Source organism: Rhinopithecus bieti, unplaced genomic scaffold (genome assembly GCF_001698545.2).
Source record: "Rhinopithecus bieti isolate Rb0 unplaced genomic scaffold, ASM169854v2 scaffold_41082, whole genome shotgun sequence".
Lineage (NCBI taxonomy): Eukaryota > Metazoa > Chordata > Mammalia > Primates > Cercopithecidae > Rhinopithecus > Rhinopithecus bieti.
The window spans coordinates 1,407,227-1,434,493 of NW_016817890.1; the positions used below are offsets into that span (position 1 = coordinate 1,407,227).

Sequence of the window (27,267 nt, forward strand, 5' to 3'; positions counted from 1 at the left end):
CGGGCTCAAGCGATTCTCCTGCCTCAGCCTCCTGAGTAGCTGGAATTACAGGCTCCACATCTGGCTAATTTTTTGTATTTTTAGTAGAGACGGGGTTTCACCATGTTGACCAGGCTGGTCTGGAACTCCTGACTCAGGTGATCTGCCCACTTTGGCCTCCCAAAGTGCTGGGATTACAGGCATGAGCCATTGCACCCGGCCAAGGGAGGGATCTTTACACCAGACAAAAGGGCTCTGCCAGAGAAATGGAGAAAGGCCTGTGTCCCAGCCTGGCACAGCTGTGTGAGTTTGAGCAAATGGCTGCTCCTCTTTGGGCCTCAGGCTCCCTGTCTGTATATGGAGGGGTGAGCCAGAAATGCTCTGAGAGCCCCACCTCCAAGCTTTCCAACAATAAGGCCTGGGAAGCTGGGAGGCTTGGCCAATCAGAGCTTCCTCTTCAGCCACACCCCAAACCTGTTGCTGCCCTGGCATGATAAGACACATTCCTTCTGGGGTCAGCTTCCTCTCCCCAAATACCCAAACTCTGGGTCCTGCACACATATGTCCCCAAAGGCACAGACTGATAGTCACCCACCTTTGCGTAGAAAAGCTCTTCTGACTCCAAAATGACCAGACCCCCTCTGACCATTTCCCAGATGTGGCCCTAAAAATGAACCCCAAAACAAATCAGGGTTCAGCTCGGCGCGGTGGCTCACGCCTGTAATCCCAGCACTTTGGGAGGCCAAGACGGGCGGATCACCTGAGGTTGGGAGTTCAAGACCAGTCTGGCCAGCATGGTGAAACCTCCGTCTCTACTAAAAATACAAAAATTAACCAGCGTGGTGGCAGGTGCCTGTAATCCCAGCTACTTGGGAAGCTGAGGCAGGAGAATCATTTGAACCCGGGAGGCGGAGGTTGCAGTGAGCCAAGATCGTCCCATTGCACTCCAGCTTGGGCAACAGAGCAAGACTCTGTCAAAAAGAAAAAAAAAAAAAAAAATTCAGGGTCCAGAATGCCCTAAGCTCCAGGCTTGAGAAGGAAGGAAACTGCTCACTACACAGCACAGATTCTGGAAACAGATGTTCCTGGCTTTACCATTTTTTAGCTGTATGTCCTTGGACCAGCCACTGTTCCTCACTCAGCCTCAGCTCCCTCGTTTGTAAAATGGAGAAGACACTACCTGTGCCATGGGATGCTTATTAGGCATAAGCGAGGTGGCATGTGTGCCAGACACACAGTAGGCACCCACAATTAGAAGGACCCATTATTATTAAGGAAATTGACATGCTTTGAGCACATTCATCATGCCTAAGCCCCACAGGGGCCAATGTGGGCAGGATGTGGGCATCCTTGACCCAGGAAGAGCCAAGCACCCAGGTTCCTGTCGCCAGGGGGAGGTAAGGTCCTTACCAGTCAGTGGCTAGGTCTGAGCAGAGGAGCACTGACATCTGAGAGGGAGTCACCTGCCAGCCACCCTCCACCCTCTGTCCAGCTCCCCAGGTCCCTCAACAGGCCCCCCAGGCCTGGCTTGACCCTCTCATTCCAGGCCATCCCCCATCAGCAGGCCCCACTCCATGCCCTCCACACACACATAGGGAAACATACTTATGACAAAATCATTTTTTATTGAGTTAGGTTGGAGACAAGAACAGGGAATGCACTGGGGGCCATGCCCCGGTTGGCAGAGGGGTGGGGTGTTGGCTCGTGCCCCCCCTCCTCTAGGGCACCGCAGGGTGAGACTTGGCCCCCGGGCCATGGCTGTGGCGCTGGACGCCAGGCTGGAGTGGAGCTGGGGTTGCATTCTGGTCCCAGCTGCCTGGCTGGGATGCAGTTTTCCCCAAATGGCCACCAGAGGGCAGTCGGACCCCAGCGCAGAGGAATTTTTGGTTGCTCAGGTGATGGCTTCTTAAAAAAATAAAAAACCAGAGGCTGGTGTGTTCCCCTTCCAAACCCAAAGAGGGCAGGCCTGGGGAGAAGGCTCTGGTTTCTATGATCTCTTCGATAAAAAATAATCCAAAATAATAACAAAATACGTGGTTTCTCTTTCTCCCTTTCCCCCCTCCAGGAACTGAGGTCAGAAATGGGGGTAAGGGGACAAGGGGTACCCTGGTATGGCCTGGATATCAAGGTGTGGGTCTCTTTTTCCCCCCTTACCACCCATAAGTAAATTTATAAATAAATAAATAAATAACAAATAGACACTCTCTTTGTATGTGCGCGTATATAATCTTTCTCTCTCCTATTTAGGCAACTATGTGACTAATCTGTCTGACTCTTTAGTTCAGAAATTCAAACGTAAAGTGACATGGTTAAGGTCAAGTGTGGGGGAGGAGGGACACCTGGGACTTGGAATGGCACTGTAAAACTCCCAGCATTCCGGAATTGCAAGCCAGCTGAGCTGTGAGACATTTCTGAGTAGATCCCTGACCACCTGAACATTCTGGAACCATGGAGCCAGCTGGACCCCCACAGGGATCTGAACAAGAACCTTCAAACACCCAATGTCCTAGAACTCCAGAACCAGCTGGGTCTGGATGGTGTGGAGCTGGGGGTTTGGAAAGAAGCCCTGGAGAGCCTAACATTCTGGAATTCTGTAGTGATCAGGGCTGAAGGATCACGAAGACTCAGCTAGACATCACTGGGGGAGCGGGATCGGAAGGGTATCTTGGAAGAGGAACAGCAGCAGCAGACAGCCCACAGCACTTTCTGCACATCCTGGTTGCGGAAGGCATAGATGATAGGGTTGATCATGGAGTTGTAGGTGGCAGGGAGCAAGGTAAGATAGGTGTAGAGAGGTGGAGAGTGGGCATCACCCAGCAGGCAGTAGACAGTGAAGGGCAACCAGCAGGCGGCAAAGGCTCCAAGCACCACGGCCAGTGTGGCAATGCCCTTGCGGGTGGCCACATAGTGGGAGGCAGGCAGCAGGTGCCGCTGGAGGGCAATCTGCTGGGCATGGCGGCAGACGATGCGGCAGATTTGGGCGTAGAGCTGCAGCATGATGCCAAACACCATGAAGAAGGCAACGGCCAGGACTACCAGATGGTTCTTGGAGAGTGGATAAACCACGCCACATGTGGTCAGGCCATCCAGGCAGTTCCAGGCCAGCACAGGCAGCAGCCCCAGGCCCAGGGCACCTCCCCACACTAAGGCCAGCATCACATAGGTCCGTGTCACTGTTGTCTCTGAATAGTAGGTGAGGGCATTGTACAGAGAAAGGTAGCGGTCAACAGTGATGGCCAGTAGACTGCCGATGCTGGCGGTAAAGGCCATTGCCAGCACGCCAACCAGCACCAGGCTCATCTCCGCTGAGCCGATGCAGAAGACAGCAGCAAAGTGCAGGACCAGGCCCAGGCCTGCCAGCAGGTCTGCCACGGCCAGGCTGCCCACCAGCAGGAACATGGGGGCACGGAAGGCGGGCGTGCCCACGATGATGGCCACCACTAGTGCATTCTCGCAGGACACCAAGGTGCCTGAGATGCAGAGCACCACATCCCAGGCCTTAGGTGAGGGCAGCGGTGCAGCTGGGCCTGTGGGCCCCTCTGCTGGGCCCACGCTGCTTACATTCACGTTGCCTGAGCCAGCTGAGAGCCAGGCCAGAGGGCTGCCTGCACCCCACATCATGGTACCTGTAGGAGAAAGGCCTTGTGAGAAGCTGACCAAGCTGGATGATGAGAGGTGGGGTCTGGAGGGGGTGAGGTGCCCCTCAGGATACATGGTGGGAGTCTCTCCTCAGGATACCTTATAGGGTCCCAACGCCTTATCCCCACATTCATCCCCTGGGGCTCTTCCCAGGATACCGCTGTCCTCTCCAATGCCCCCAGGCCTCTAAACAGGGGTCTCTTCCTGGGGATCCCTGTCCTAGGTCCTGCACGTCTCTTTTTCCCATGTGTGTGACCAGAGCAGAGAGAGAAGAAGGGGTACTATAAGCAGATGAGGGCCATAGGATCCATGGGATGCCCCCAAAGCCTCAAGATTGGGGTAGGGAAACATCTGGAGACTGAGCAGCTCTGCTCCCTCCCATCAGAGATGATGATGCTAGCTCGTGCCTGAGTCTCCCAGACCCCTCACGATTCTCAGTACTGCCAGCCTTAGACTCCGCCCCCAGGGAATGCGCGTGAAGCTCCCGCCAGCCACCACCCCGCACTCCCGCGGTAACACCTGGGAACTTAGCCCCCTACCCCCCACCCTCCCAGACTTCTGTCCCTGGCTGGACCCTTCTTTCTGCCTGCATCTGTAGGTCTCTAGGCAGACACCCCTGCTGGAAGCCTGGATCCCTGAGTCAGATGCCTCCTTCTGCCCGGACACCTGGATTTTGGGCCTGACTCCGCCTTCTGTCTGGATACCTGGATTCCCAAGTCGGACACCTCCTGCTGTTCGGATGCCTGGGTCCCTGCCCCAGACGCCTCCTGCTGGCTTAACCTCAGATGACCATCAGTCCCTCCAGGGCCTCGGGTCCCTGCAGGAATGCTCACCCTTCGCCGGGTCATCCAACTCAGCCCCAGCACTCAAGCACTTAGGCCCACGTCTGCTAACCCAGACTCGCCTAAACCCAGAATTCCCACCTGGAACTCGGACCCTGGCCGGCCGCTAGGAGTCTTCCGCCGGCCCAGTGCCCCAGCATCCTGCGTGCCCTCCAGGACCCCTGGTGTCCGCGGCGGGGCCTACTACTCACCGCTCAGGACCAGGCACGGCCGGGCCGCGGGGAGGCTCCGCTCGGGTCCTGGCGGCGCAGGGCGTGCGTGGACCCCGAGAAGCCCCCGCGGCCGCGGGAGAAGCGGCGTGAGTCACCCCGCCCCGCCCCCGGCCACCGGTTGGGTGACGTCAGCCGCCCGATCAGCCAATGGGCGCGGAGCGCTGGGGCGCAGCGCGCATTGCGCGGCATAGTAATGAGGCCTCGCGCCGCCCGCTCCCCCATTCATAAAAAGCGACCGTGGCTGCGGCCCCGCCCCCTCCCGAGTCGGCCCGCGCTGTCCTTGACGCGGCGCCCTCTGCGGGCCGGGGGTTTCAGCGGCGCCGGTGGGAGAGCTTTGAAGTCTCAGGGAGGCTGCAGGGAACGTGGTGGAAGGGGACCTGGCTAGGCTGTGGGGTGATGGGACCCTTGGGTGGCAGAGAGGCTGACGAGATCCAGGTGACGAAGGAAGAGCTTGTGATGGGGCTGGTTGGGCGTCCCTGGTGAGGATGACAGGGTTGTCAAGATGATGGGGCCCCGAGGTGACGATGACGGGGAGCACGAGGGAGCGGGAAGGTGGGTGGCAGTGACATTAGCATGGTGACAGAATCTTGGGGGGGGATGATGGCCGTGGGACACCAACGGTAGAGAGGAAACCCCCAGGGCAACCATGGCAGTGTGATGGTGACTCTGCAGCAGGGCGGAGTTCAGGGACCTCGGGATGGCAGAGGCGGCAGCCTGGGAACATGGAGTGTCCAGGTGACTTCAGGTCACTATGACCCTGTCAGAAGGGCTGGGGTACTGAAGCGACAATGCTAAGCCATGAGGGCCGTGGGGCCCTGGAAGGAAGATAGCAGGTGGCCGTGGTGAGTGGGCTCCAGGGTGAGGGGCACAGGGTAGAGGGTCTGGACTGACAGTGAGTAGGCAGGTAAGTTGCTGCCAGGGCAGGTCCCGTGATGCTGGGGCTGGGATAAGAGCTGGGTGACGTCACTCATGTCAGCCCAATAGCACCCTCACAGCACTGGAGGGGTGGGCCTGGCAAGATTTCAAAACCTGAATTATTTATTCAAGGATCTAGAAAGCCAGAGGGGAGGGAGTTGGGGGTGCACTTCCCCGAAGCAGGAGGAGATGGGGAGCCGGGAAGAACTTGGAAGCAGAAAGCCTGGCAGCTCAGTCCTCAGGGCAGGCCCCTCTCAGCCTCTCATTTTAGGCATCCTGATGGGTGGAGCAAGGAGAAGGAGCTCCCTCTTCCCCAATGCCGTCTGCCCTTAGTCCAGGGGAACCACTCTGGGCAGATTTCTCCAGATGTGACAGATGTGGCCAGTCCTGCGGCAGGGGGACTGACTGCTCTTTCTCCCTGTGTCTCTTGCCTTGATGCTCCCTGGAATCATGCAGGCCTGTGGGAAGGAAGATAAAGTTAAGAGGCCCGAGGATCCCAGGCCCCACTGGACACCCCCATCACAGCACTATCACTGCAGCCCCATGGTCAGCCTCCACCAGGCAGGTTTTGGGTTTGAGTGTGAGGCAGCAGAAGGTCAAGTGGCAGGAAACATGGGAAGAGGAGGGGTTGGAGCTGGAGAAGAGGATTCATTTCAGGTTGGATGTGGTGAGTTTTAGGGGGCTTAGGGAGCGGAAGTGGTCAAATCTCAATTTCTCCATTTCCTAGCTGTGTGACTTTGGAGAGTTTCTTTAGCTTTCTGTGCCTATTTCCTCATCTAAAAAATACAGATAATATTAGTTCCGGCCTCATGGGGTTGTTGAGTGGGATCTGCATGCCGTTGGCCATCAATGTTACAGCTGGCCAATGAGGGACACACCTGGCGGTGTAGGTGTGCAGGTGGCACACCTGCCTAAGGTTTTAGGGGTAGAGGACATCACCCGGGGCGGGAGCAGAGAGTGAGGAGGGGCTTCAGGGGCTCCTGTTCCTGGGCTCTTGCTCCTGACTGTTCCCTCTGCCTACAACCCTTCTCTTCATCCAGGTCTCTGCTCCCAAGTCACTTCTGAAACAGGCTGCTCTGAACTCTCAGATCGCCACTGACCTCCCCATCACTCTCCCTCCCCTTCTTTTGATTTATTCGTTATCAGAGGATGAAGCGCTCTTGAAATTGTAAATAAATTCATGTTTGTTTGTTTTACTACATGTCAACCCCACTAGGATCTAAGCTCCAAGAGGATAGTGACTCTATCCCATTTCTGCTGGAGAACAGTGCCTGACATGTAATGGGTGTTGAAGAAATAATCATGGACTGGATGATTGACCTAAAACGGAGCAACCGGAGGAAAAAGGAAAACAGAGAGAGTAGTAATATGCCTGGTGCCCAGGAAGGTGGGGGTGTCAGAGAGAGGATCCAAGGCCATCAGGGCCCCAAGCCTCAGGGATCCACTTTCTCTCCCATCAGAGCTAGGTCCCTACAGAGTTCTGATCTCAGCGATGGGTGAAAGCTGCGGGGAGGTTGGCATCAAAGGGGGGTATCGGGGACTATCTTCTGCTACTCCGAATGGCGATTATATATTTTTTAAGTTTTCATAGTTTATTAATCCTCTGGTGAAAAATCTGCAGCATTGCTGCAGATAAAGTCATTCCTGTTTGCCAGCACCAGCACTACACTCTTGTGACTCCCTGACTGTCTTCATTCTGTTCTTGAGTTCCTTTAGCTCTTTTCTTGAGGTCTTTTTCTTTCATGTCTTGCAAGTCTGCGTTTGGATTAATTTTTCTTTGCATAATTCAAGGAATCATAAATCATACCCAAGTCAACACCACCAAAATAGGTTCTGTTTTTTTTTTTTTTTTTTTTTGAGAGAGGATCTCAGTCTGTCGTCCAGGCTGGAGTGCAGTGGTGCAATCACTGCTCACTGTAGCCTCAACCTCTTGGACTCAAGCAATCCTCCCATCTCAGCCTCCAGAGTGACTGGGATTACAAGCACACGCCGACACGCCCGGCTAAGGTGTGAATTTTTTGTAGAGACAAGGTTTCGCCACGTTGCCCAGGCTGGCTTGAACTCCTAGGCTCAAGCGATCTGCCCACCTTGGCCTCCCAAAGTGCTGGGATTACAGGCATGAGCCACTGCGCCCAGCCCAAAATGGGTTCTAAATACAAGGATGACATCCAGTGTGGTCTTCTACTTTTTGAGTAGTTTTCTGTGTTAGGTATTGTTGCCTTCCCAGGGCGAAGGACACGGAAAACCATTTATTTCCGCTGAAGTACTGGTTGGTCGTGAACTTCCTAATCCTGATAGTTATCCTGTGGTTTGCAAGTGAGGTTGATCCCAAGGCAGCCAGGGAGGAAAAGAGTGCAATGACATTTCTTTTCTTTCTTTCTCTTTCTCTTTCTTTTCTTTTCTTTTTTTTTTTTTTTTTTTTTTGAGACAGAGTTTCACTCTTGTTGCCCAGGCTGGAGTGCAGTATCGCAATCTCGGCTCACTGCAACCTCCGCCTCCTGGGTTCAAGCAATTCTACTACCTCAGCCTCCCAAGTAGCTGGGATTACAGGTGTCCGCCACCACGCCCAGCTATTTTTTTTTTTTTTTTTAATTTTTTTAGTAGAGACAGGGTTTTACCATATTGGTCAGGATGGTCTCGAACTCCTGACCTCAAGTGATCCACCCGGCTCGGCCTCCCAAAGTTCTGGGATTACAGGTGTGAGCCACCGCACCCGGCGTGCAGTGACATTTCTAACCCCAAGAAACCCAGGAGAGCCAAGAGACTAACGGGGGGGCTATGTGTTTTCACGTGAACTGCATGTGCTCTCCCTCACGCACCGAAACTGCTCATACCAATCAGGTCTCCATTCCCTGCATACTTGCTCTCTAAACGAAGAGATAGTTCCTTCTCTCCTGTTCTCCTCACGCCCTCTGTCCCTACCTCACTGATACCTCCTCCAACCCTTCCCACCTACCAGGTGCCCGGCCAGAGCCCAGGGCTTACAACAACCTGGCAAAAGTGAGGGACCATGTCCCCATTTCTTGGGTGAAGCCTAGGAAAGCTAAGGGACTTGCCCCAAATCACATAGTAAATGGCAGAGCTGGGATCTGAAGCCAGGTCCATCTGTCACCAAGTCCAGTGTGCCTTCCATTCTGGCCTAGATGTCACCTTCTTTCCAGAAGGGGCTGAAGCTAAAGTTTGACTAGGGCTGACAATATCTGCAGTTCTCCAGGTGGCCACCAGATGGCTGTGAGGACTCACTTCCAGGTGAGACTTTTTTTTTTTTTTTTCTTTTCTTTTTTTTTTTTTGAGACGGAGTCTCGCTCTGTCGCCGGGGCTGGAGTGCAGTGGCCGGATCTCGGCTCACTGCAAGCTCCGCCTCCCGGGTTCCCGTCATTCTCCTGCCTCAGCCTCCCAAGTAGCTGGGACTACAGGCGCCCGCCACCTCGCCCGGCTAGTTTTTTGTATTTTTTCAGTAGAGACGGGGTTTCACCGTGTTAGCCAGGATGGTCTCGATCTCCTGACCTCGTGATCCGCCCGTCTCGGCCTCCCAAAGTGCTGGGATTACAGGCTTGAGCCACCGCGCCCGGCCCAGGTGAGACTTTTTTGCTTGCCTCTTCTGTCTTCACCAGTCCGAGAAATCCCTTGGGGAAGGAGGATTTGGTGGGAAGGGGGTGTTCGTGCGTGTGTGCGTGCGTGCGTGCGTGTGTGTGTGTCAGTCATAGATAATCTCCACACCTGAGTCCTTTGTCTAAGACCCAAGGGTCTAGGCATCATCAGTGCCCATATTCTTAGCATAGACCCATTCATTCAGCCATTATTTATTGGCAGTTCCCCTGGGCTTAGGGTTTGTTCAGTGAGTGTTAGGGACAGAAAGATGATCTGGCCACATTCCTGCCTTTTCAACTGTCAATAGGCACATTTATTGAGCATCTACTATTTCCCAGGCACAGAGGATACAGCAGTGAACAAAAATTCCTGCCATCTCCAGTGAGCTTCAGTTTTATTAATTAATTAATTTAGTTAGTTATTTTGAGACGGAGTCTTGCTCTGTTGCCCAGGCTGGAGTTCAGAGGCGTGATCTCAGCTCACTGCAATCTCTGCCTCCAAGGTTCAAGCAATTCTCCTGCCTCAGCCTCTCGAGTAGCTGGGACTACAGGGGCATGCCACCACGCCTGGCTAATTTTTGTTTTTTTTAGTAAAGATAGGGTTTCACCATGTTGGCCAGGCGGGTCTCGAACTCCTGGCCTCAGGTGATCCATTTGCCTCCCAAAGTGCTGGAATTACAGGCATGAGCCACTGTGCCAGGCCAAGCTTCAGTTTTAATCCAGAGAGATGGACAATCTACAAATAGATCCTTAAAATCTATTCAAGTAGGGAGCTTCTGGGGGCCTCACAGACCAGTGGGACAAACATGTACACAGATGGTCACAACATGGCATAGTAAGGTTACTTAATAAACATCTGGCTGGGCACGGTGGCTCAAGCCCATAATTCCTGCACTTTGGGAGGCCGAGGTGGGTGGATCACCTGAGGTCAGGCTTTCAAGAGCAGCCTGGCCAATGTGATGAAACTCTGTCTACTAAATATGCAAAACATAAGCCGGGCATGGTGGCAGGCACCTGTAATACCAGCTACTTGGGAGGCTGAGGCAGGAGAATTGCTTGTATCTGGAAGGTGGAGGTTGCAGTGAGCCGAGATCACCACTGCACTCCAGTCTGAGCAGCAAGAGCAAAACTCTGTCTCAACAAACAAACAAACAAAAACCCCAACATCTATTCAGCCCTTACTGTGTGCAAGGAGTTCACTGAGGAGGGAAGATCAACGTGGTTCCTACCTTCATGAAGCTTACAGCCTAGGAAACAAATGAGTAATTAATTATACATTAGATACATGCTCTGAAGAAAAGAGCAGCTGTTGGGATGTAGAATCACCAGGTGGCCTCTCTTAGGAAGAGAGGTCATGGAGCAAGTCACTTGAAGAGAGAACAGGAGTCTTAAGGAGAGGACATGACAAGTGTAAAGTCCCCAAGAAGAGAAAGCACTGATGGGTGTGAGGACCACGGAGAGGAGGCTAGTATGTCTGCAGCTAAATCAGCAAAGGGGAGAGGGAGGAGAGGTGAGGTGGGCAGAGGCAAGATCATGTGAGGCAGAAGTGAGTTCTTGGGGGCTCACAGGCCAATGGGACAGACAAACATGTACACAGATGGTCACAACATGGTACAGTAAGGTTACTTAATAAACAACTGGCTGGGCACAGTAGCTCATGCCTGTAATTCGTGCATTTTGGGAGGCCAAGGCAGGTGGATCACCTGAGGTCAGGAGTTCGAGACCAGCCTGGCCAATATGATGAAACCCTGTCTCTACTAAAAATACAAAAAATTAGCCAGGCGTGGTGGCGGGTGCCTGTAATCCCAGATCAGTGAGACAGACGTCATTGGTGGGAAGGAAGTGTTATGATCTGACCTGACACGTTTTCAAAGGGTCACTCTGACTGCTGAGTGCAGAACAGACTGGAATGGGGAGCAGGCCTCCACTAGGAGGCCACTGCAGTCATTCAGGCAAGAGATGGGGAGGGCTCTGAAGTGGAAAAGCAGATGGATTTAGATCTCTAGCTAAGTGCTGCAGCAGCTCAGCCTCATTCTGTGGCAGTCACAGAAGGCTTCCTGCAGGAAGTGGTCTTGTAGTAGTGTCTTGAAGAATTAGTTTGCCAGGCAAATGAAGTCCAGGGTTGAGGCAGACCCTCTAAGAGAGAGAACAGCTAGGATAAAGGAAGAGAGATATAGGGGGATGGCACTGTTCTATCTTCTTAGAGGGTAGGAAGGTAATGGGAAGCACCCAGGCCAGGATAGACTTCTAGAGCCAGAAATCAAAGGGTTGTGGAGGTCAAGCCATTGTTGAAAAGTTGTTAAGTGGGGCCAGGGATGGTGGCTCACACCTGTAATCCCAGCACTTTGGGATGCCAAGGACATGAGATGTGGACATGAGATGAAATTGCATGTAAAAGCTCTCAAAATGTACATTCTGCTAGTAAGGGGTCCATAATTGCTAGCTATATATTGTCAGTTACAGGTGTGGCAACTGTGAAGTCAGAACTGGCCTGGAGATGATTAAGAGACCTGTTGGCTTTAAAAAAATTTTTTTTTAATGGGTGCATAGTGAGCGTATATATTTATTGACATACATGACCTGTTGGCATGCATGCATTCATTCATTCATTCAAGACAGGGTTTTGCTCTGTCGTGCAATGCCATGATCACAGCTCACTACAGCCTCAAATCCCTGGGCTCAAGCGATCCTCCTGCCTCAGGTGTTGGCTTTTAAATGGGGACTGATGGCAGTGGAATGTCCAGGATGACCCCAGGAGAGTGTGGAACAGGGCTTGGGACTAACCTGGGCCACCATCGATTAAGAGATGGTTAGGAGAAGCAGATGGGGGAAGGAGGGGAGAGGAGGGGAGGAGGAAGAGGAAGGAGAGGAAGTGCCCCCTAAGGAGCCTGAGGAGAACCAAAAGAGGCTGGTGCCAGGGTAGGAGTGGTAGCCGTGGGGAAGGCTGCGGAGAGGCCCAGTTGGCCTAGTAATGGCATCACCCCTGACCTGGCCAGAGGATGTGGTAGGCCGGAGGCAGACACAGCGGATGAGGGGCAGAAGGGAGGCGGGTGGAGGGGTGCAGTGAACAGAGAGGGAGCAACGGAGGTGAGCTTGGGCAACCAGAGGGCATGGGCCAGCTGGGGCCTGGCCCAGCGGTCATGGGGCCTGGGTGGAGGGTGTACCCGACAAAGCGGGGCCTGCACCCAGCCCTAAAGACAGGAAGTGACCTTGTTTCGAATCCAGATTTTTGCCACTGCCTCTCTCTGTGACCTCGAACGAGTCACTCATCTTGTTTGAGCTTCAGTTTCCTCACCTGTGAAGCAGGGATCAAAGCAGTCTCTACTTACTAGAATTTTCAAGAAGTTGCCCTTGGAGGCACACAGTAACCATGCCAGCCACCGGTCCCGGACCCCGCCTGCTTTAGTCCAAGCCCCGCCCCAGACCCCCGAACTCACCTGGCCGCGAGCACTAGCCACGTCCCCAATTGGCCCCGCCTTCACCTGGCTCCGCCCCGACCGACGAGCCCTGCCCCACTTGCCGCTCCCACTGGCCTCGCCCCCACCTGGCCACGCCCCGGTTGCCCAGGTCTCGCTCCGCACACGCTCAGCGGAGCCCAGTCTCAGAGGGACGCGCACTGCCGCTGTCCGCCGCCTACGGCCCCCGCCCCGGAGCCCATGGAGGCGCCGGGACCCCGCGCCTTGCGGACTGCGCTCTGTGGCGGCTGTTGCTGCCTCCTACTGTGTGCCCAGCTGGCTGTGGCTGGTAACTCGCGGCAGGGTCTGGTTAGGAGCCTGACGGGGGCGGGTGGAGCTTGCACCTCAGCCAGCCGCCTCCCCAAGAGCAGCCTGGGCTTGAGAGGAGGGGGCTTTCTGGACGAGTGCAGGCCTCCAGGGGTGGAAGGGGGGCTCCAGCTCTGTGTGGAGCCCTGTGTGTAAATATAGGCCCCAAGTGTAGGGGCCTAGGGAGCTTCAGGTGGGGGAGGTGGCACCAACTGAATCTGGGAACCCCAGGTGTATGCAAAGGGAGGGGCTCTGGGTGAATGTGGCGAGGCTCTAGGTGTGTGTAGACCTGTTCTGTGGAAGCTACAGGTGTGCGCTGGGGCTTGGGGATCCAGGGGCGAGGGTATGTGAGAGCCCAGATGTGTGCAGAGGGGCGAGGGCCGCCGGAGTGTTGGGTGGGAGGGTGGGCGGGTGCCACAGCTTGGCTTCGAGGAGTTCTCCCTTCCCACTCCACCGCACTACCAGGTAAAGGAGCTCGAGGCTTTGGGCGCGGAGCCCTGATCCGCCTGAACATCTGGCCGGCGGTCCAAGGGGCCTGCAAACAGCTGGAGGTCTGTGAGCACTGCGTGGAGGGAGACAGAGCGCGCAATCTCTCCGGCTGCGTGTGGGAGCAGTGCTGGCCAGAGGAGCCAGGTAGGGAGCTGAGCCCTCCCCAGGTTGAGTACCCCCAGCTCTGAACCCCAAGGACTTGGCCCCTCTCCCCAAATCTCCCCCCTGCACCTTCTCCCTCCAGGACACTGTGTGGCTCAAGCTGAGGTGGTCAAGGAAGGTTGTTCCATCTACAACCGCTCAGAGGCATGTCCAGGTAAGGGGATTCTTGCGCCTAAGCCAAGTTGCATGGGTCTCCCCAGCCATAGCCTGCCCCCCAGGAGGAAACAGCCTCTCTCAGGGGTGGACTGTGCTCATCAATACCTGGGCCCGGTATCAGTTCTGCCTTTAGCTCACTGAGAAGTCCCCTCCTCTCTCTGCCTGTTTCCTCATCTGAAAATTAGTACAGGTGTGTGGAGGGGATGGGAGGGTTAGCTCTTCTTTTAGTTTAAGGCATAGCAAGGACTTTGGAAGTTCAGAGGGAATGAGAGGGGGTGCTTCCTGGAGGAAGTGGCATCAGTAATGAGCCTGGAAGGTAGAGATGGAGAGAGAGCACATGGTGGTGGAGGGAACTGTGTGACTGGGGCTTGCAAGTATGTTGGATGTCTAGAGCAGGGACAGGGCTGCATCTGAATCGGAAGTTTAGCAGTGAGTGGGGGCTGGGGTCTTGATGGGAGTCGGGGTGGGAAGGCTGCTTTGCTATGGATCCCCTGTCTCCTCAGCTGCTCATCACCACCCCACCTATGAACCGAAGACAGTCACAACAGGTGGGTACTCCCTGGGTACGGGGCAGTGGGAGGAGCATAGGTGCAGGGGAAGACAGCTCTGGGCTCAGGCACTGACATGCTCTGTGACCTCAGCCCTGCACCTTCTCCCTCGGAGCCTGTCTCCGCATCTGTGATGATGCCTTCCTCAAAGAGTTGCTGTGCAGGTTTTATGAGAAGCTGTACGGTGCCCACTTCAGTGTCTGATTCACTGAAGGCAATCAAGAAATGACAGTTCCCATCCCTCCTCCCCATTGCCAGTTCTGGGAACTCAAGGTGACCCCTTGGGACTTGTCCTTGGAGGTGAGGGTGTGCAGCTCGAGTTGCTCAGAAGACATCTTCAGGGGCTGCCTACTACACCCTCCAGGCCCAGAGAGGGTGACAAGGCGGATTCCTGGCAGAGCAGAGGCGAGAACACCACCCCTTGCTTCCCACTCCCTCTCAGGGGCTGTAGGTCACCAGACTTGGCAGGGATGGCTGAAGAGGCCCTTGGTTAATTAAAGCCAGAAACTGATCTCAGAAGCTGAATTATTGATGGCTCAGCTCCCTCAACTGGAGCCCCAGATCGGCCTCATGCAGCTCATTTCTCCCCTCTTCTGCTCCTTATCCCCCAGCTTCCTTCTCTGAGGCTCCCTGAGCGGGAGCTGGGACCATTGTTTGCCCTTCATATTGTCAGACTCCTTCCACCCCTTACACCTTCTGGGAGGTGGACCCAGCTCAGGCTGGGCCCCTTTCCACTGTCCCAGAATGCGCTTCCATCCACCAGCCCTGCCCTGTTCTGGGCACCCAGCCCAGGGCCTGAAATTGAATCCCTGCTGGGAGTGGACAGGTACCGTGGCACAGCTGGGAGCCACCCAGGCATAGCCTGGCAACCATGGCCCTAAGGCTCTACCTTCCAAGGGGCAGAGGAAATGGTCAGGGGACCCTGTGTGAGTCTGGCTGTGTCTTGTGAGGTGACTTTGGCCAAGCCTGTCCCTCAGCCCTGTTCCCCCCAACACACGCTGTCCAGTTCTCGCTTACCCACTTAGCAGGGTGACAGCTGGGGCTTCCACTTCTCCCCCTGCTCCTTCCCTCTCTGAGGGCTCTGACGTTGGGTGACACTGGGGTCTTAGGGCTTAGGAGTCCTAAAAAGGGACTACATCATCTGCATCTTGGCTCTGAACCCTGAGGTCCAAGACTGAAAGGAATTCTGAGCGGGCGGTCTGAGTTCTGGCTCTGTCTTCACCCTATTGGCCTAGTGAGGCCCAGGGAGGGTGGGAGTCCAGTCACTGGTCCAAGACACCTATTGGACCATGTGATCATGAGGCCCAGAGAGAATGTGGGTGGCATAAAAGCCACAGAGCAAGCCAGGAGCAGAGCCAGGGCTGGACAGCACCCCACCCTCCCCTGCCACTGTTCCTCCCACCAGGCGCTCCCCAACTGCCTGCAGGATCTGGACTAAACTTCTGAGCCCAGGGTTCAAGGACCCCATATTGAGGACTGGGGCCTCCAGGTTACTTGTGCCAGTTATGGGGGTGGGACTGGGATCCTGGTTCACAGTGACTGCTATGACACCTGCCCTGCCTCACCCCTGCAGGAAGCCCCCCAGTCCCTGAGGCCCACAGCCCTGGATTTGATGGGGCCAGCTTTCTCGGAGGTGTAGTGCTGGTGTTGAGCCTACAGGCGGTGGCTTTCTTTGTGCTGCGCTTCCTCAAGGCCAAGGACAGCACCTACCAGACGCTGTGAGTACCTGGCCAGCAGTACCTGAGTCCCAGCTCACCTCCTGGTTCCTGTCCCACCGTTCCCCTTCAGTACCCAGGGTGCTGTCTTCTCCATGGGCAAGCCCTCAGGACAGTGACAGCATGCCCCCTGTGAGCCGCACCCCCTTTGTCTCCTCCAGTTGCAGGGCTTTCTTTGTCAGGTGTTGGCTGGAACCAGGACTCAGCCTGGGCCGGTCTAGGAGCCCAGCTGAGCCCTCCCGTGTCTTTTCCCTTCATGCTGCCAGCAGGGAAGAGAACCAGTAGGTGCCAGCCCAGGCAAGCCTGTGGCCTGCGTTTCTGTGGCTGTGGGCAGGAGCTGGGCTGTGTGTCTAGTTAGGTTTTGCTCTGAGGAGAGCTGTGCCTGAGGCCCTCTGTGTGCTGTGTGTGCTGTGGGGCGGGTCGCCGCAGCCTGTGTTAAAGTGTTTGCTCTTCCTCTGCTGCCTCCTCTCGAGGCAGGGGTTCCTTGGCTGGCTGAGGCAGGGTCACCTCCCTGAGTGTCCTCTTTGGCCTCCGCAGAATCTGACCCCCTTGGGCCTGCACTCCATTCTGAGTGGAAAGGAGGATGCAGAGGCTGGCCTCTTGGCCCCCTTGTGGGCAAGTGGGGGGCGGGGATGGGTAAAACTCTGGCCACCAGTTTTTGGCTCCTGTGGGCACCAAGCAGGCTCAGCATCTGATGCCTGACATCTCCTCCTGTCTTGGCCCTGGAACCTGAAGCTGAGAGCATCCCTCAACCGCCTCGTCTCCTCCATCGCCCCTGCTGGGCCCCCCAGGCTGGCACTGTGCCTGCCTCTTTCCACCAACTGGCCTGGGCACTGCCCCCAAATAAAGGAACTCTGCACTGCGCTTCATGTCCTGTGTCTTGGGCTGTGTGTGGATTGGATGGGCTGAGGGTACGGCCATTGTCCTCTTCTTAACGAGAATTCCACCTAGGACTCTCGCTGTTACCTTTTAAAATATTTTCACCTGGCCGGGCACAGTGACTCACGCCTGTAATCCCAGCACTTTGGGAGGCCGAGGCGGGTGAATCACCTGAGGTCAGGAGGTCAAGACCAGCCTGACCAACATGGAGAAACCCCATATCTACTAAAAATACAAAATTAGCCAGGTGTGGTAGTGCACACCTGTAATCCCAGCTACTTAGGAGGCTGAGACAAGAGAATCGCTTGAACCTGGGAGGCGGAGGTTGCGGTGAGCCAAGATTGCACCATTGCACTCCAGTTCGGGCAACAAGAGTGAAAGTCTGTCTCAAAAAAAAAAAAAGTTCGTCTTTTGATGACCTTTTGACACCTGCTTAACCCCACCCCTGCCCCTTTACAGATGAGACTCAGGTAAGTACACATGCTCAAGTCATACAGCTGGACAGGACAGGGCTGGGGTTTCAGTTCAGGCTTTTCTGGGCTGGGCGTCGTAGTTCATGCCTAAAATCCCAGCACTTTGGGAGGCTGAGGCGGGCAGATCGCTTGAGTCCAGGAGACCAGCCTGGGCAACATAGTTGAGACCCCATCAATAAAAAAGAAAAGGAAAATAAAAATAAAGAATAAAATGAATTCAGGCTTTTCTGACCCAGAGTGAGTAGAACAGCATTCCAGAGGCATCTCCAGGCTTGCTCAGCCTCCAAAAATTAGGTCTCTGTCCCAGTGCCAAGGTGGAAAGGGCCCCAGGGACTCCAAGCAGCCATTTCTGGCCTTCCTCTCTCAGGCTCTCCTGGGAAGCCCTGCCTTCTGTCCCCAGACACCGAAGTCTTCCCTGAGGGTAACACCTCCATAGATGGGTACTTGTCAGGAGCCAGGCATGTAGCTGCAAATCTTATAACTTTTTATTTTATTTTATTTTATTTATTTTTCTTTTATTTCTTTTATTTATTATATTTATTTTATTTTATTTTTGAGGAAGAGCCTCCACTGTGGTCGCCAGGCTAGTGAGTTGCCAAGATCTTGGCTCACTGAAACCTCCCCTCCTGCCACCCATCTCCACCTCTTCACCCCTCCCTCGAACCCTCACTTCTGCCAAAAGCTCCAGCCCTCTGGAATCAGCCTCCCTTTGTGCACTCCCGCTGTCTCCTAGAGCCCCTGCTGCTTCCCCTCTATGGGATATGATAACATCCCATCTGCCTTGCTTCTCTCTTCTCCAGCCTTCTGCATAAGCAGGCTCCTCCTGCCTGCGGTCACCCTGCCCTTGTTTCTCCCCCAGCACGAGTTTCTTCTTCACCTCCCCTTTATTGGATTGCTTTCTTTTTCTTGAAGTAAGCTTTATGCCTGTGAGGTTTGAAAAAGAACTATACAGAAGGTTTATATGAGAGGTGAGAAACTGGGTGGGTGTGGTGGGCTCATGCTTGTAATTTATAGCACTTGGGAGTGTGTGGGATGGTGGCTCAGAGTGGAGACTAGCCTTGGCAGGCATGGGTATTTTTTAATACAAAAATTAGTGTGTTTGTGGTGGTGCACACCTGTGGTCCCAAGTTACTCAGGAGCTTTTAGGTGGGAGGACTCACTGGGCCTGAAGAGGTCCAGCTTCAGTGAGCCAAGATCATGCCATGCACTCCAGCCTGGGTGACAGAGGAGACCCTATATATATATTAAAAAAAAAAACAAAAAAAAACAACTGCCAGGAGGTACAGTGGCTCACACCTGTAATTCAAGCACTTTGGAGCTGAGGTGGGATGATTGTTCGACAGCCAGGTTTGAGACCAGACTGGGCAATATAGTGAGACCCTCTCTACACAAATAACAAAATGATAGGCTGGGCGCAGGTGGTCACACCTGTAATCCCAGCACTTTGGGAGGCCAGGGCAGGTGGATCACTTGAGTCAGGGTTTGAAGACCAGGCCAGACCAACATAGTTGAAATCCCATCTCTACTAAAATGCAAAAATTAGCTGGGCCATGGTGGCATGCACCTGTAATCCCAGCTGCTTGGGAAACTGAGGCAGGAGATCGCTTGAATCCAGGAGTGTGGAGGTTGCGTGAGCCGAGATCGCGTCATGTGACCTCCAGACTGGCAACACCAAGCAAGCTTCTGTCTCAAAATAAATAAATAAAATAAAAATAAAAATTTAGCGCAGTGTGGTGGCTCTGTCTGGAGTCCCAGCTACCTGGGAGAATGAGGTGGGAGGACTGCTTGAGTCCAGGGGAGGTCGGGGCTGCAGTGAGTTATGGATGGCACCACGCACATCTAGGCCTACTGTGAGAGAGTGAGAGCCTGTCTCGAAAAAAAAAAAAATGAGAACACCTTCCCTGGTCCTACTCTCCAGAAGTAACCACAGTTCACAAGGTCCGTGTCAGAACTTTTTCTGTGAATTTACTATATATATATATACTATATAATATATATATATACACACACACACACACACACACACACACACACCTCTAGCATTTTAAAAATACAAAGTGGGATAATACAACACTGTGCATACTGTTTTGCGTTTTCGCCCCTCTCATTTTAGATCAGATTCACCCTATGAGTTGTCTGAATGGTCCTATCAGTGAATCCCATGTGAATCCCATCTGTGGCTGGTTGGGTCATTTCCACGTTGACGCTTACAAACAGCACTGTGGTAAACAGGCTTATCTGCAGATCTTGGCACACTCGTGGGACAGTGGGGAAGACAGATTCCTAGAACTGGAATTGCAATCTCAGGGCATCCGTCTTGCTGACACATCCTATCAGGCAAACACAGCCTCCACTTCTCCTGACACCTCTTGCACCTCAGCCCTCCCCACAAGCACCGGGGAGGTACAGAGGAGGCCTTGAGGGAGGGTTTGCTGAATGAGTGAATGAATGAGCCGTTCCTCTCCTCCCTTATCACCTGAGGTCCCTCTCCAGCTCAGGCCTCATCCTTCACATCTGGACCCTGGCTGCTGCGTCATCCCTGGCCTCCTGACCTCCCAGCCTCCAGGCCTTCCTACAAGGGCTTCCTGCTCGAATGGCCTACATTAGCAGCTGTTTCCCAAGCCTCATGGGACTCAAGTTTGAGCATGGAGTCACTTTCTTTTTTTTCTTCTTTTTTGAGATGGAGTTTTTGCTCTTTTGCCCAGGCTGGAGCGCAGTGGTGCAATCTCGGCTCACTGCAACCTCTGCCTTTCGGTTTCAAGTGATTCTCTTGCCTCAGTCTCCCGAGTAGCTGGGATTACAGGTGCATGCCACCAAGCCCGGCTGATTTTTTTTATTTTTAGTAGAGACGGGATTTTACCATGTTAATCAGGCTGGTCTCGAACCCCTGACCTCAGGTGATCTGCCTGCCTTGGACTCCCAAAGTCCTGGGATTATAGGCATGAGCCACCACAGCCAGCCAGAATCACTTTCTTAATGGTGCTTTTCACTGGAGGGGCATGGGGCTTGGGTAAAACTCTGTGGCTCTCAGCATATAAGTGGCCAAGAGAACAGAAGTCATGTCCCATCCCTGGGCCTCAGTTTCTCTTTCCTTATTCATTTAACTATTTTTTATTGAGCACCCATTTTGTACCAGGCCCATAACACAATAATAAGGATTAATAGCAAGTCCGTGTAAGGATCGGAGGTGACGTCAGTATGACTCTGGAATGCAGTAGATGCCCAGTAAATGGTAGCAGTTGTCACTATTCATAGCATTGACAAGGATCAGGGAAGGATTCCCAGTGGAGATGGCTGTAGAGCTAGACCTTCATGGACAGATGGGCCTTCATAGGTAGAGATGACTGTGAATGTAGAGGTCTAGAGAGATGGCTGGGGAGCCCTGGAAGCCAGGATCAGAAGTTGGACTCCTTCAGCGTGTGGTGGCTCACGCCTGTAATCCTAGCACTTTGGGAGGCCGAGGTGGGTGGATCACCTAAGGTCAGGAGTTCGAGACCAGCCTGGCCAACATGGTGAAACTCCATCTATGCTAACAAAAAAAAAAAACAAAACATTACCTGGGCATGGTGATGGGCGCCCATAATCCCAGCTACTCAGGAGGCTGAGGCAGGAGAATCACTTGAACCCAGGAGGCAGAGGTTGCATTGGTTGCAGTGACCTGAGATTACACTGTTGCCTGGGTAACAGGAGTGAAACTCCGTCTCAAAAAAAAAAAAAAAAAAAAAAAAAAAAGAAAGAAAGAAAAGATGTTGGACTCCATCCTGGTTGGATAGGGCAGGGATAATGCCCTTTCTCTCTGGGGTTGAGGGAGGAAATACTCCCACCCCCTGCTGGCTCCAGTCTGGGTGGGGTGTCCCTGGGGGACAATGGAAGGAAGTCTTACTGCATGTCCTCCCACCAGCCTGGCCGCCTTATAATCTGGCATCCTTCCCCTGGTGGCCCCAGCAAGATGGGTCTACTGTGGATCCTGCCTTCCCTGTGGCTCCTCCTGCTTGGGGGGCCTGCCTGCCTGAAGACCCAGGAACACCCCAGCTGCCCAGGTAGGCACCTAGGGTGCCCTCCTCACCAACCCACTCCTCATTCCCTCACTGGGTGTCCCTCCACCAAGGCTCATCAACCTCAAGGAGTAGGATGGGAGTTTCATAATCTGGGCTCTGCATGTAAATATATGCAAATGGTGCAAAGCATGTGAAACCTTGCCAGCTCAGGAGACAAGCATCCTGACAGAGGGAATCTGGGAGACAGGAAGAGAACTGAAGAGGGGTCTGGAAGAGACAGTCTACCCTGTGCCCACCCTGCCTGTGTCTCCCTGTAGGACCCAGGGAACTGGAAGCCAGCAAAGTTGTCCTCCTGCCCAGTTGTCCCGGAGCTCCAGGAAGTCCTGGGGAGAAGGGGGCCCCAGGTCCTCAAGGTGAGAGAGGCTGGGGAGTGGGCTGGGATCTTGGGAACAGGGAAGGCAGGAATGCAGCAATTTTTGTCTGTGCTGAGGGGCCATGACAAAGAAGCAAGGAACCTACTCTGTGCCAGCTCCAGGCTGGGCACCTGGCATCCTAAGATCAACTCTGCCAGCTAGGTGGTTTCATCCCCATTCTGCTGAGGAGGAAAGGGAGGTTCAGAGAGGATAAGATATTTGCCCACAATCACAAAGTGAGTGAAGGGTGAAACTGGGATTTGAACCTCTGGCTCCAAGTCTCTTGTTTCTTTTTGGTCCGGCGCATGGGGTGGGACTCAGGGCATCTCTGCCTTTGAGATTTCAGGGCAACCTGGACCACCAGGCAAGATGGGCCCCAAGGGTGAGCCAGGTGAGTAAGTGGGGCTGGAGACCTCCCTGCTTTCTTTGCACCGTCTCTGGACTCTAGGGTGGGATCTCTGCTTGACTGCTACGCCTATGACGGCTCTCTCACGGGGGAATGGATGGCTGGGAGGAGTGGGAAGGATTAGGAGAGGGCCCGGGTACCCTCTGATGGCCCTCCTACAGGGTACGGAAGGCTGGGAGGAGTGGGAAGGATTTGGAAAAGAGCCTGGGTACCAGCTCTGCTGGTGGCTCAGCGCTGGAGTGCTGAGACATCAGAGCCAACACTCATCCTTCCTCTGGGGCAGGAGATCCAGCAAACCTGCTTCAGTGCCAGAAAGGTGAGGCAGCCCTTGCAGGAGGTGGGAACTTGGGATCACATGGTGTTGGGTGTTGGCAGACCCCCAAGTGTGGCCAAGCCCCTCCCCACAGCCTCCTTAGAACCCCTCTTCAGAGACCTGAAGGAGCCAAGAGGATCCCTGGGGCCCCATACTTGTTCCAGTGCCTGGGGGTGGGGGTCAGGGAATAACCTGGGTACCACCCCCCGAGTCCATCTTCCCTTTCCCAGGCCCCAGAAACTGCCGGGAGCTGTTGAGCCATGGCGCCACCTTAAGCGGCTGGTACCATCTGTGCCTACCTGAGGGCAGGGCCCTCCCAGTCTTTTGTGACATGGACACGGAGGAGGGTGGCTGGCTGGTGAGTGTCTGAGAAATGGGCTAACAGGCCAGGCCCAGTGGTCACTTCTCCTCCTTGGCCCCTAGGGGAGCCAGAGCCCACCATAGCAAGGCATTTCCTAGAGGAATTCACTGACAAATGTTTAGTGAACCCCCAATGGGACCTGAAGAAGGATGAGGGCTTTACAGAGGAGGTGCCATTTGAAAGGACCTTGAGTCGGGTGCAGTAGCAGGTGCCTGTAACCCCAGCAACTCAGGAGGCTGAGGCAGGAGAATCGCTTGAACCCAGGAGGCAGAGGTTACAGTGAGCCAGTGAGCCAAGATTTTGCCATTGCACTCCAGCCTGGGCAACAAGAGTGAAACTCTGTCTCAAAAACAAACAAACAAACAAAAAAGGGTGTGGAGGGGCATTCCAGCTACAAGTAAAGATAAACTCAGGGAGGCAGCAGAGTACAAGAAGGTTTGCAGGGAATGCGTGAGTGAGCTGAGAGCAGGCGTGGGTGTCGGCTAAAGTCTGCTGGCACTGAAGGAGCGTGGATTGAGGACCTCTGTAAGGGCCAGTTCATGGAAGGCACTAAATGATCAACTTAAGTGCGCAGGGCGCCCAGGCACAGTGGCTGGCTGGATGCGGTGGCTCACACCTGTAATCCCAGCACCCTGGGAGGCAGAGGTGGGCGGATCACCTGAGGTCAAGAGTTCGAGATCAGCCTGGCCAACATGGTGAAACCCCATCTTTACTAAAAATATAAAAATTAGCCGGGCGTGGTGGTGGGCACCTGTAATTCCAGTTATTCAGGAGGCTGAGGTGGGAGAACTGCTTGAACCCAGGAGCTGGTGGTTGCAGTGAGCCAACATTGAGTCACTGCACTCCAGCCTGGGCAATGGAGTGAGACTCTGTCTTTAAAAAAAAAAAAAAAAAAAAAAAAAGGCCGGGCGCCGGTGGCCCCCCTTCAAGTTTAATCCCGCCAACTTTGGAGGCCCCGAGATGGGTGGATCACGAAGGTCAGGAGATCGAGACCATCCTGGCTAACACCGGTGAAACCCCCAATCCCTCCTACTAAAAAAAATACAAAAAAAAAATAAACAAAAAACAAAAAAACTAGCCGGGCGAGGTGGCAGGCACCTGTAGTCCCAGCTACTGAGGCAGGAGAATGGCGTAAACCCGGGAGGTGGAGCTTGCAGGGTTCTAAGTGCCAGCCACTGTACTCCAGCCTGGGCGGCAGAGCGAGACTCCGTCTCAAAAAAAAAAAAAAGAAGAAGAAGAAGAAGTGTGCAGGGCAATGGGTAGCCCCAAGAGAGTTTAAGCAGGGGAGGGGCCAAGTAGAACTTCTGTTTTAAAAAGATGATTTGGGCTACACTGTGAAAGATGCACTGCATTGGGGGACCAGTGAAGGCAGGGACGTGGTTTAGGAAGACAGCAGGGAGCCAGGCAGTAAAGACAGTGGAGCAGGCCTGACGCAGTGGCTCACGCCTGTAATCCCAGCACTTTGGGAGGCTGAGGTGGGCGAATTGCCTGAGCTCAGGAGTTCAAGACCAGCCTGGGCAACATGGTGAAACCCCGTCTCTACTAAAAATACAAAAAATTAGCTGGGCATGGTGGCAGGTGCCTGTAATCCCAGCTATGCAGGAAGCTAAGGCAGGAGAATTGCTTGAACCAGGGAGACGGAGGTTGCAGTGAGCCGAGATCATGCCACTGCACTCCAGCCTGGTGACAGAGCGAGACTCTAGCCCAAAAAAATAAATAAATAAGACAGTGGAGCAATGGCAATAGAGGTACTTAGGTTGAAAACTCTACAGGGCCTGGGGCCTGCTTGTCTTGGAGGGGGAGGTGGAAGACATCAGGGTAAGGCCAGGGGTCCAACTTGGGCTGTGGGGGTGGCCTCTCTAATTTAAATATCTTGGTTCTTTTTTTTTTTTTTCGAGACGGAGTCTTGCTCTGCCACGCAGGCTGGAGTGCAGTGGTGTGATCTCTGCTCACTGCAACCTCCACCTCCCAGGTTCAAGCAGTTCTCCTGCCTTAGCCTCCCAAGTAGCTGGGATTACAGGCACATGCCACCACACCCAGCTAATTGTTTTTGTATTTTTAATAGAGATGGGATTTCACCATGTTGGCCAGGCTGATTTCAAACTCCTGACCTCAAGTCATCTGCCCGCCTGGGCCTCCCAAAGTGCTGGGATTACAGGTATGAGCCATCGCGCCTGGCCAAATATATTGGTTCTTATAGTAAATGAAATTGGGTTATTTTGACTGACTCCCAGCAGCGCTGGCCATCTCCTGAGGGTGGCGACAGTGTTTCTGTCAATTCAGTCTTCCCAGGGCTTGCAAGCCTGTGACATGAAGTTGAGTGTCAGTGAAAGCTAATAAGGGAATGTAGAGTTCATAGAAATATTCAAAGCTGACTTGAAGGATCCCCATTTTATCGACAGGCCCCAATCCAAAGAGAGAGGGGTATCCACCCACCCCTCACAGTTCCTGCACCCTCAGCAGCTGGTGCCCAGCCTGGAGTAATAGCTGCTGTACACTCCCCGCCCCCTCCCCGCCGGCTAGGTGTTTCAGAGGCGCCAGGATGGTTCTGTGGATTTCTTCCGCCCTTGGTCCTCCTACAAAGCAGGTTTTGGGAACCAAGAGTCTGAATTCTGGCTGGGAAATGAGAATTTGCACCAGCTTACTCTCCAGGGTGAGTTCCCAGCAGGGATCTGGAGTTTGGGGGTTACCGTCTGCCATCCTGAACCCCTGCCCCACTCCCAAGATCTGAGGGTTCCTCCATCCTTGCCTCCCCTTCCTTCCAGGTACCTGGGAGCTGCGGGTAGAGCTGGAAGACTTTAATGGCAACCGTACTTTTGCCCACTATGCGACCTTCCGCCTCCTCGGTGAGGTAGACCACTACCAGCTGGTGCTGGGCAAGTTCTCAAAGGGCACTGCAGGTGAGTGAGCCTAAGGGCAGCAGAGGAAGGAGGCCAGATCCTTTCCCAGTGCTGCCACTGCCCCCATGAATGAACCAGGGCAATCCTGTCTCCTTTGTGGGCCTTAGTTTCTGCATCTGAGAAATGGCAACCATGAAACAGGATGGTGCAACAGTGAAGAATTTGGGCTCTTGGAGGCAAACAGACCTGAGTTTGAATCCATCTCTGCCACTTAGTACCTATGTGACCTTGGACAAGTCCTACCCCTCCACTGAGCCTCAGTTTCCTCCTCTATAAAATGGGCAGGGAGGCCGGGCACGGTGGCTCATGCCTATAACCCTAGCACTCTGGGAGGCCGAGACGGGCAGATCACGTGAGGTCAGGAGTTCAAACTCAACGTGGCCAATATGGTGAAACCCTGTCTCTACTAAAAATACAAAAAAAAAAAAAAAAAAAAAAAAAAAAAAAATTAGCCGGGTATGGTAGCAGGTGCTTATAATCCCAGCTACTCAGGAGGCTGAGGCATGAGAATTGCTTAAACCTGGGAGGCGGAGGTTGCAGCGAGCCCAGAGAGTACCACTGCACTCCAGCCTGGGTGACACAGCGAGACTCCATCTCAAAAAAAAAAAAAAAAAGAAGAAGAAGAAAGGGCAGGGAGGCAAGGAGGAGGTTTTGGGTGCCGCCTGAGGCTCTGTTGAATGTTAGCACTCTCTGCTTTGGAAGAGGAACCAGGGAAGTCTTCTTTTAGAGAAACAGTGACTGCTGGGGAGAGATTTAAAAAAGGGAAGTGGTTATGAGGGAGTGCCTCAGGGAACCACCTTTCCTGACCAGGCACTTAAGAGGTTCCTCCCAGCTTTTCCTAGCAGAGTTGCTCAGACTGGATGGGAGCTGAGAGAAGACAAAGGAGCTAGAGGGAGGCTGGGGATTCTGGAGGGGGTGAGACGGGAGGAAAAGCTGGGAGTTTTGGAGCCAGACAGTCCCGAGTTCAAGTCCTGCTGCTGCTTCGACTAGCCGAGTGACCCTGTGCAAACAACCTGGCCCCTCGGTGTTGCTTGTGGGGACTGATACAATTCAACTCGTAGCTGCTTTGAGACTCCCATGGGATTATATCTTCAAAGGTGCCAGGCATGGTGCTGGGCACCAAGGTGCTTTCCATCCCCTCCCTGCCAGGGGATTCCCTGAGCTTCCACAGTGGGAGGCCCTTCACCACCTATGACGCTGACCACGATTCAAGCGGGAGCAACTGTGCTGTGATTGTGCACGGCGCCTGGTGGTATGCATCCTGTTACCGATCAAATCTCAATGGTCACTACGCAATGTCTGAGGCTGCCGCTCACAAATATGGCATTGACTGGGCCTCAGGCCGTGGTGTGGGCCACCCCTACCGCAGGGTTCGGATGATGCTTCGATAGGGCCCTCTGGCAGCCATTGCCCTTATCTCTCCTGTGCAGCTTCCGGATCCTCAGCCACCTTGCCTTTGCCAACCACCTCTGCTTGCCTGTCCACATTTAAAAATAAAATCATTTAGCCCTTTCAA

General features: G+C 53.9%; 3 protein-coding genes across 9 annotated transcripts; 2 read left to right on the forward strand and 1 right to left on the reverse strand.

Annotated features, from left to right (window-relative positions):
* Positions 1 to 1,584: 1,584 nt before the first annotated feature.
* On the reverse strand, positions 1,585 to 4,756 carry GPR3 (G protein-coupled receptor 3). 2 transcript variants are annotated; one of them, XM_017856418.1, is made up of 2 exons: positions 4,652 to 4,756; positions 1,585 to 3,605 (listed from the first exon to the last, which is right to left on the reverse strand). In XM_017856418.1, the coding sequence occupies exon 2, from the start codon at positions 3,598 to 3,600 to the stop codon at positions 2,608 to 2,610; it is 993 nt and encodes a 330-aa protein (XP_017711907.1). In that variant the 5' UTR covers positions 3,601 to 3,605; positions 4,652 to 4,756; the 3' UTR covers positions 1,585 to 2,607. The 2 variants fall into 2 exon arrangements, with proteins under 2 accessions (XP_017711907.1, XP_017711908.1); XM_017856419.1 differs by lacking the exon at positions 4,652 to 4,756 and adding an exon at positions 4,323 to 4,400.
* A 7,983-nt stretch (positions 4,757 to 12,739) lies between these two features.
* Positions 12,740 to 16,936, forward strand: CD164L2 (CD164 molecule like 2). Of its 4 annotated transcripts, none has more exons than XM_017856421.1 (6): positions 12,740 to 12,921; positions 13,404 to 13,571; positions 13,672 to 13,743; positions 14,249 to 14,293; positions 15,867 to 16,011; positions 16,278 to 16,936. In XM_017856421.1, exons 1-6 carry the CDS (start codon positions 12,834 to 12,836, stop codon positions 16,291 to 16,293), a joined length of 534 nt encoding a protein of 177 aa, XP_017711910.1. In that variant the 5' UTR covers positions 12,740 to 12,833; the 3' UTR covers positions 16,294 to 16,936. The 4 variants fall into 4 exon arrangements, with proteins under 4 accessions (XP_017711910.1, XP_017711913.1, XP_017711911.1 ...); XM_017856424.1 differs by having other exon boundaries at positions 16,744 to 16,859; XM_017856422.1 differs by having other exon boundaries at positions 15,867 to 16,871.
* A 4,336-nt stretch (positions 16,937 to 21,272) lies between these two features.
* FCN3 (ficolin 3) lies at positions 21,273 to 27,267 on the forward strand. 3 transcript variants are annotated; one of them, XM_017856426.1, is made up of 8 exons: positions 21,273 to 21,400; positions 21,676 to 21,771; positions 22,118 to 22,162; positions 22,461 to 22,493; positions 22,721 to 22,848; positions 25,375 to 25,504; positions 25,617 to 25,751; positions 26,901 to 27,267. In XM_017856426.1, the coding sequence occupies exons 1-8, from the start codon at positions 21,310 to 21,312 to the stop codon at positions 27,140 to 27,142; spliced, it is 900 nt and encodes a 299-aa protein (XP_017711915.1). In that variant the 5' UTR covers positions 21,273 to 21,309; the 3' UTR covers positions 27,143 to 27,267. The 3 variants fall into 3 exon arrangements, with proteins under 3 accessions (XP_017711915.1, XP_017711916.1, XP_017711917.1); XM_017856427.1 differs by lacking the exon at positions 21,676 to 21,771; XM_017856428.1 differs by lacking the exon at positions 21,273 to 21,400 and having other exon boundaries at positions 21,693 to 21,771; positions 22,111 to 22,162.

Bases quoted from the DNA above. Each gene is read 5' to 3' on its own strand.
- GPR3 (XM_017856418.1), bottom strand. From the start codon at position 3,600: ATGATGTGGGGTGCAGGCAGCCCTCTGGCCTGGCTCTCAGCTGGCTCA.
- CD164L2 (XM_017856420.1), top strand. From the start codon at position 12,834: ATGGAGGCGCCGGGACCCCGCGCCTTGCGGACTGCGCTCTGTGGCGGC. The intron at 13,572-13,671 runs GTAGGGAGCTGA...TTCTCCCTCCAG, and splicing joins GTGCTGGCCAGAGGAGCCAG to GACACTGTGTGGCTCAAGCT. The intron at 13,744-14,248 runs GTAAGGGGATTC...CTGTCTCCTCAG, and splicing joins CCGCTCAGAGGCATGTCCAG to CTGCTCATCACCACCCCACC.
- FCN3 (XM_017856426.1), top strand. From the start codon at position 21,310: ATGGGTCTACTGTGGATCCTGCCTTCCCTGTGGCTCCTCCTGCTTGGG. The intron at 21,772-22,117 runs GTGAGAGAGGCT...TTGAGATTTCAG, and splicing joins GGGGGCCCCAGGTCCTCAAG to GGCAACCTGGACCACCAGGC. The intron at 22,849-25,374 runs GTGAGTGTCTGA...CCCGCCGGCTAG, and splicing joins CGGAGGAGGGTGGCTGGCTG to GTGTTTCAGAGGCGCCAGGA.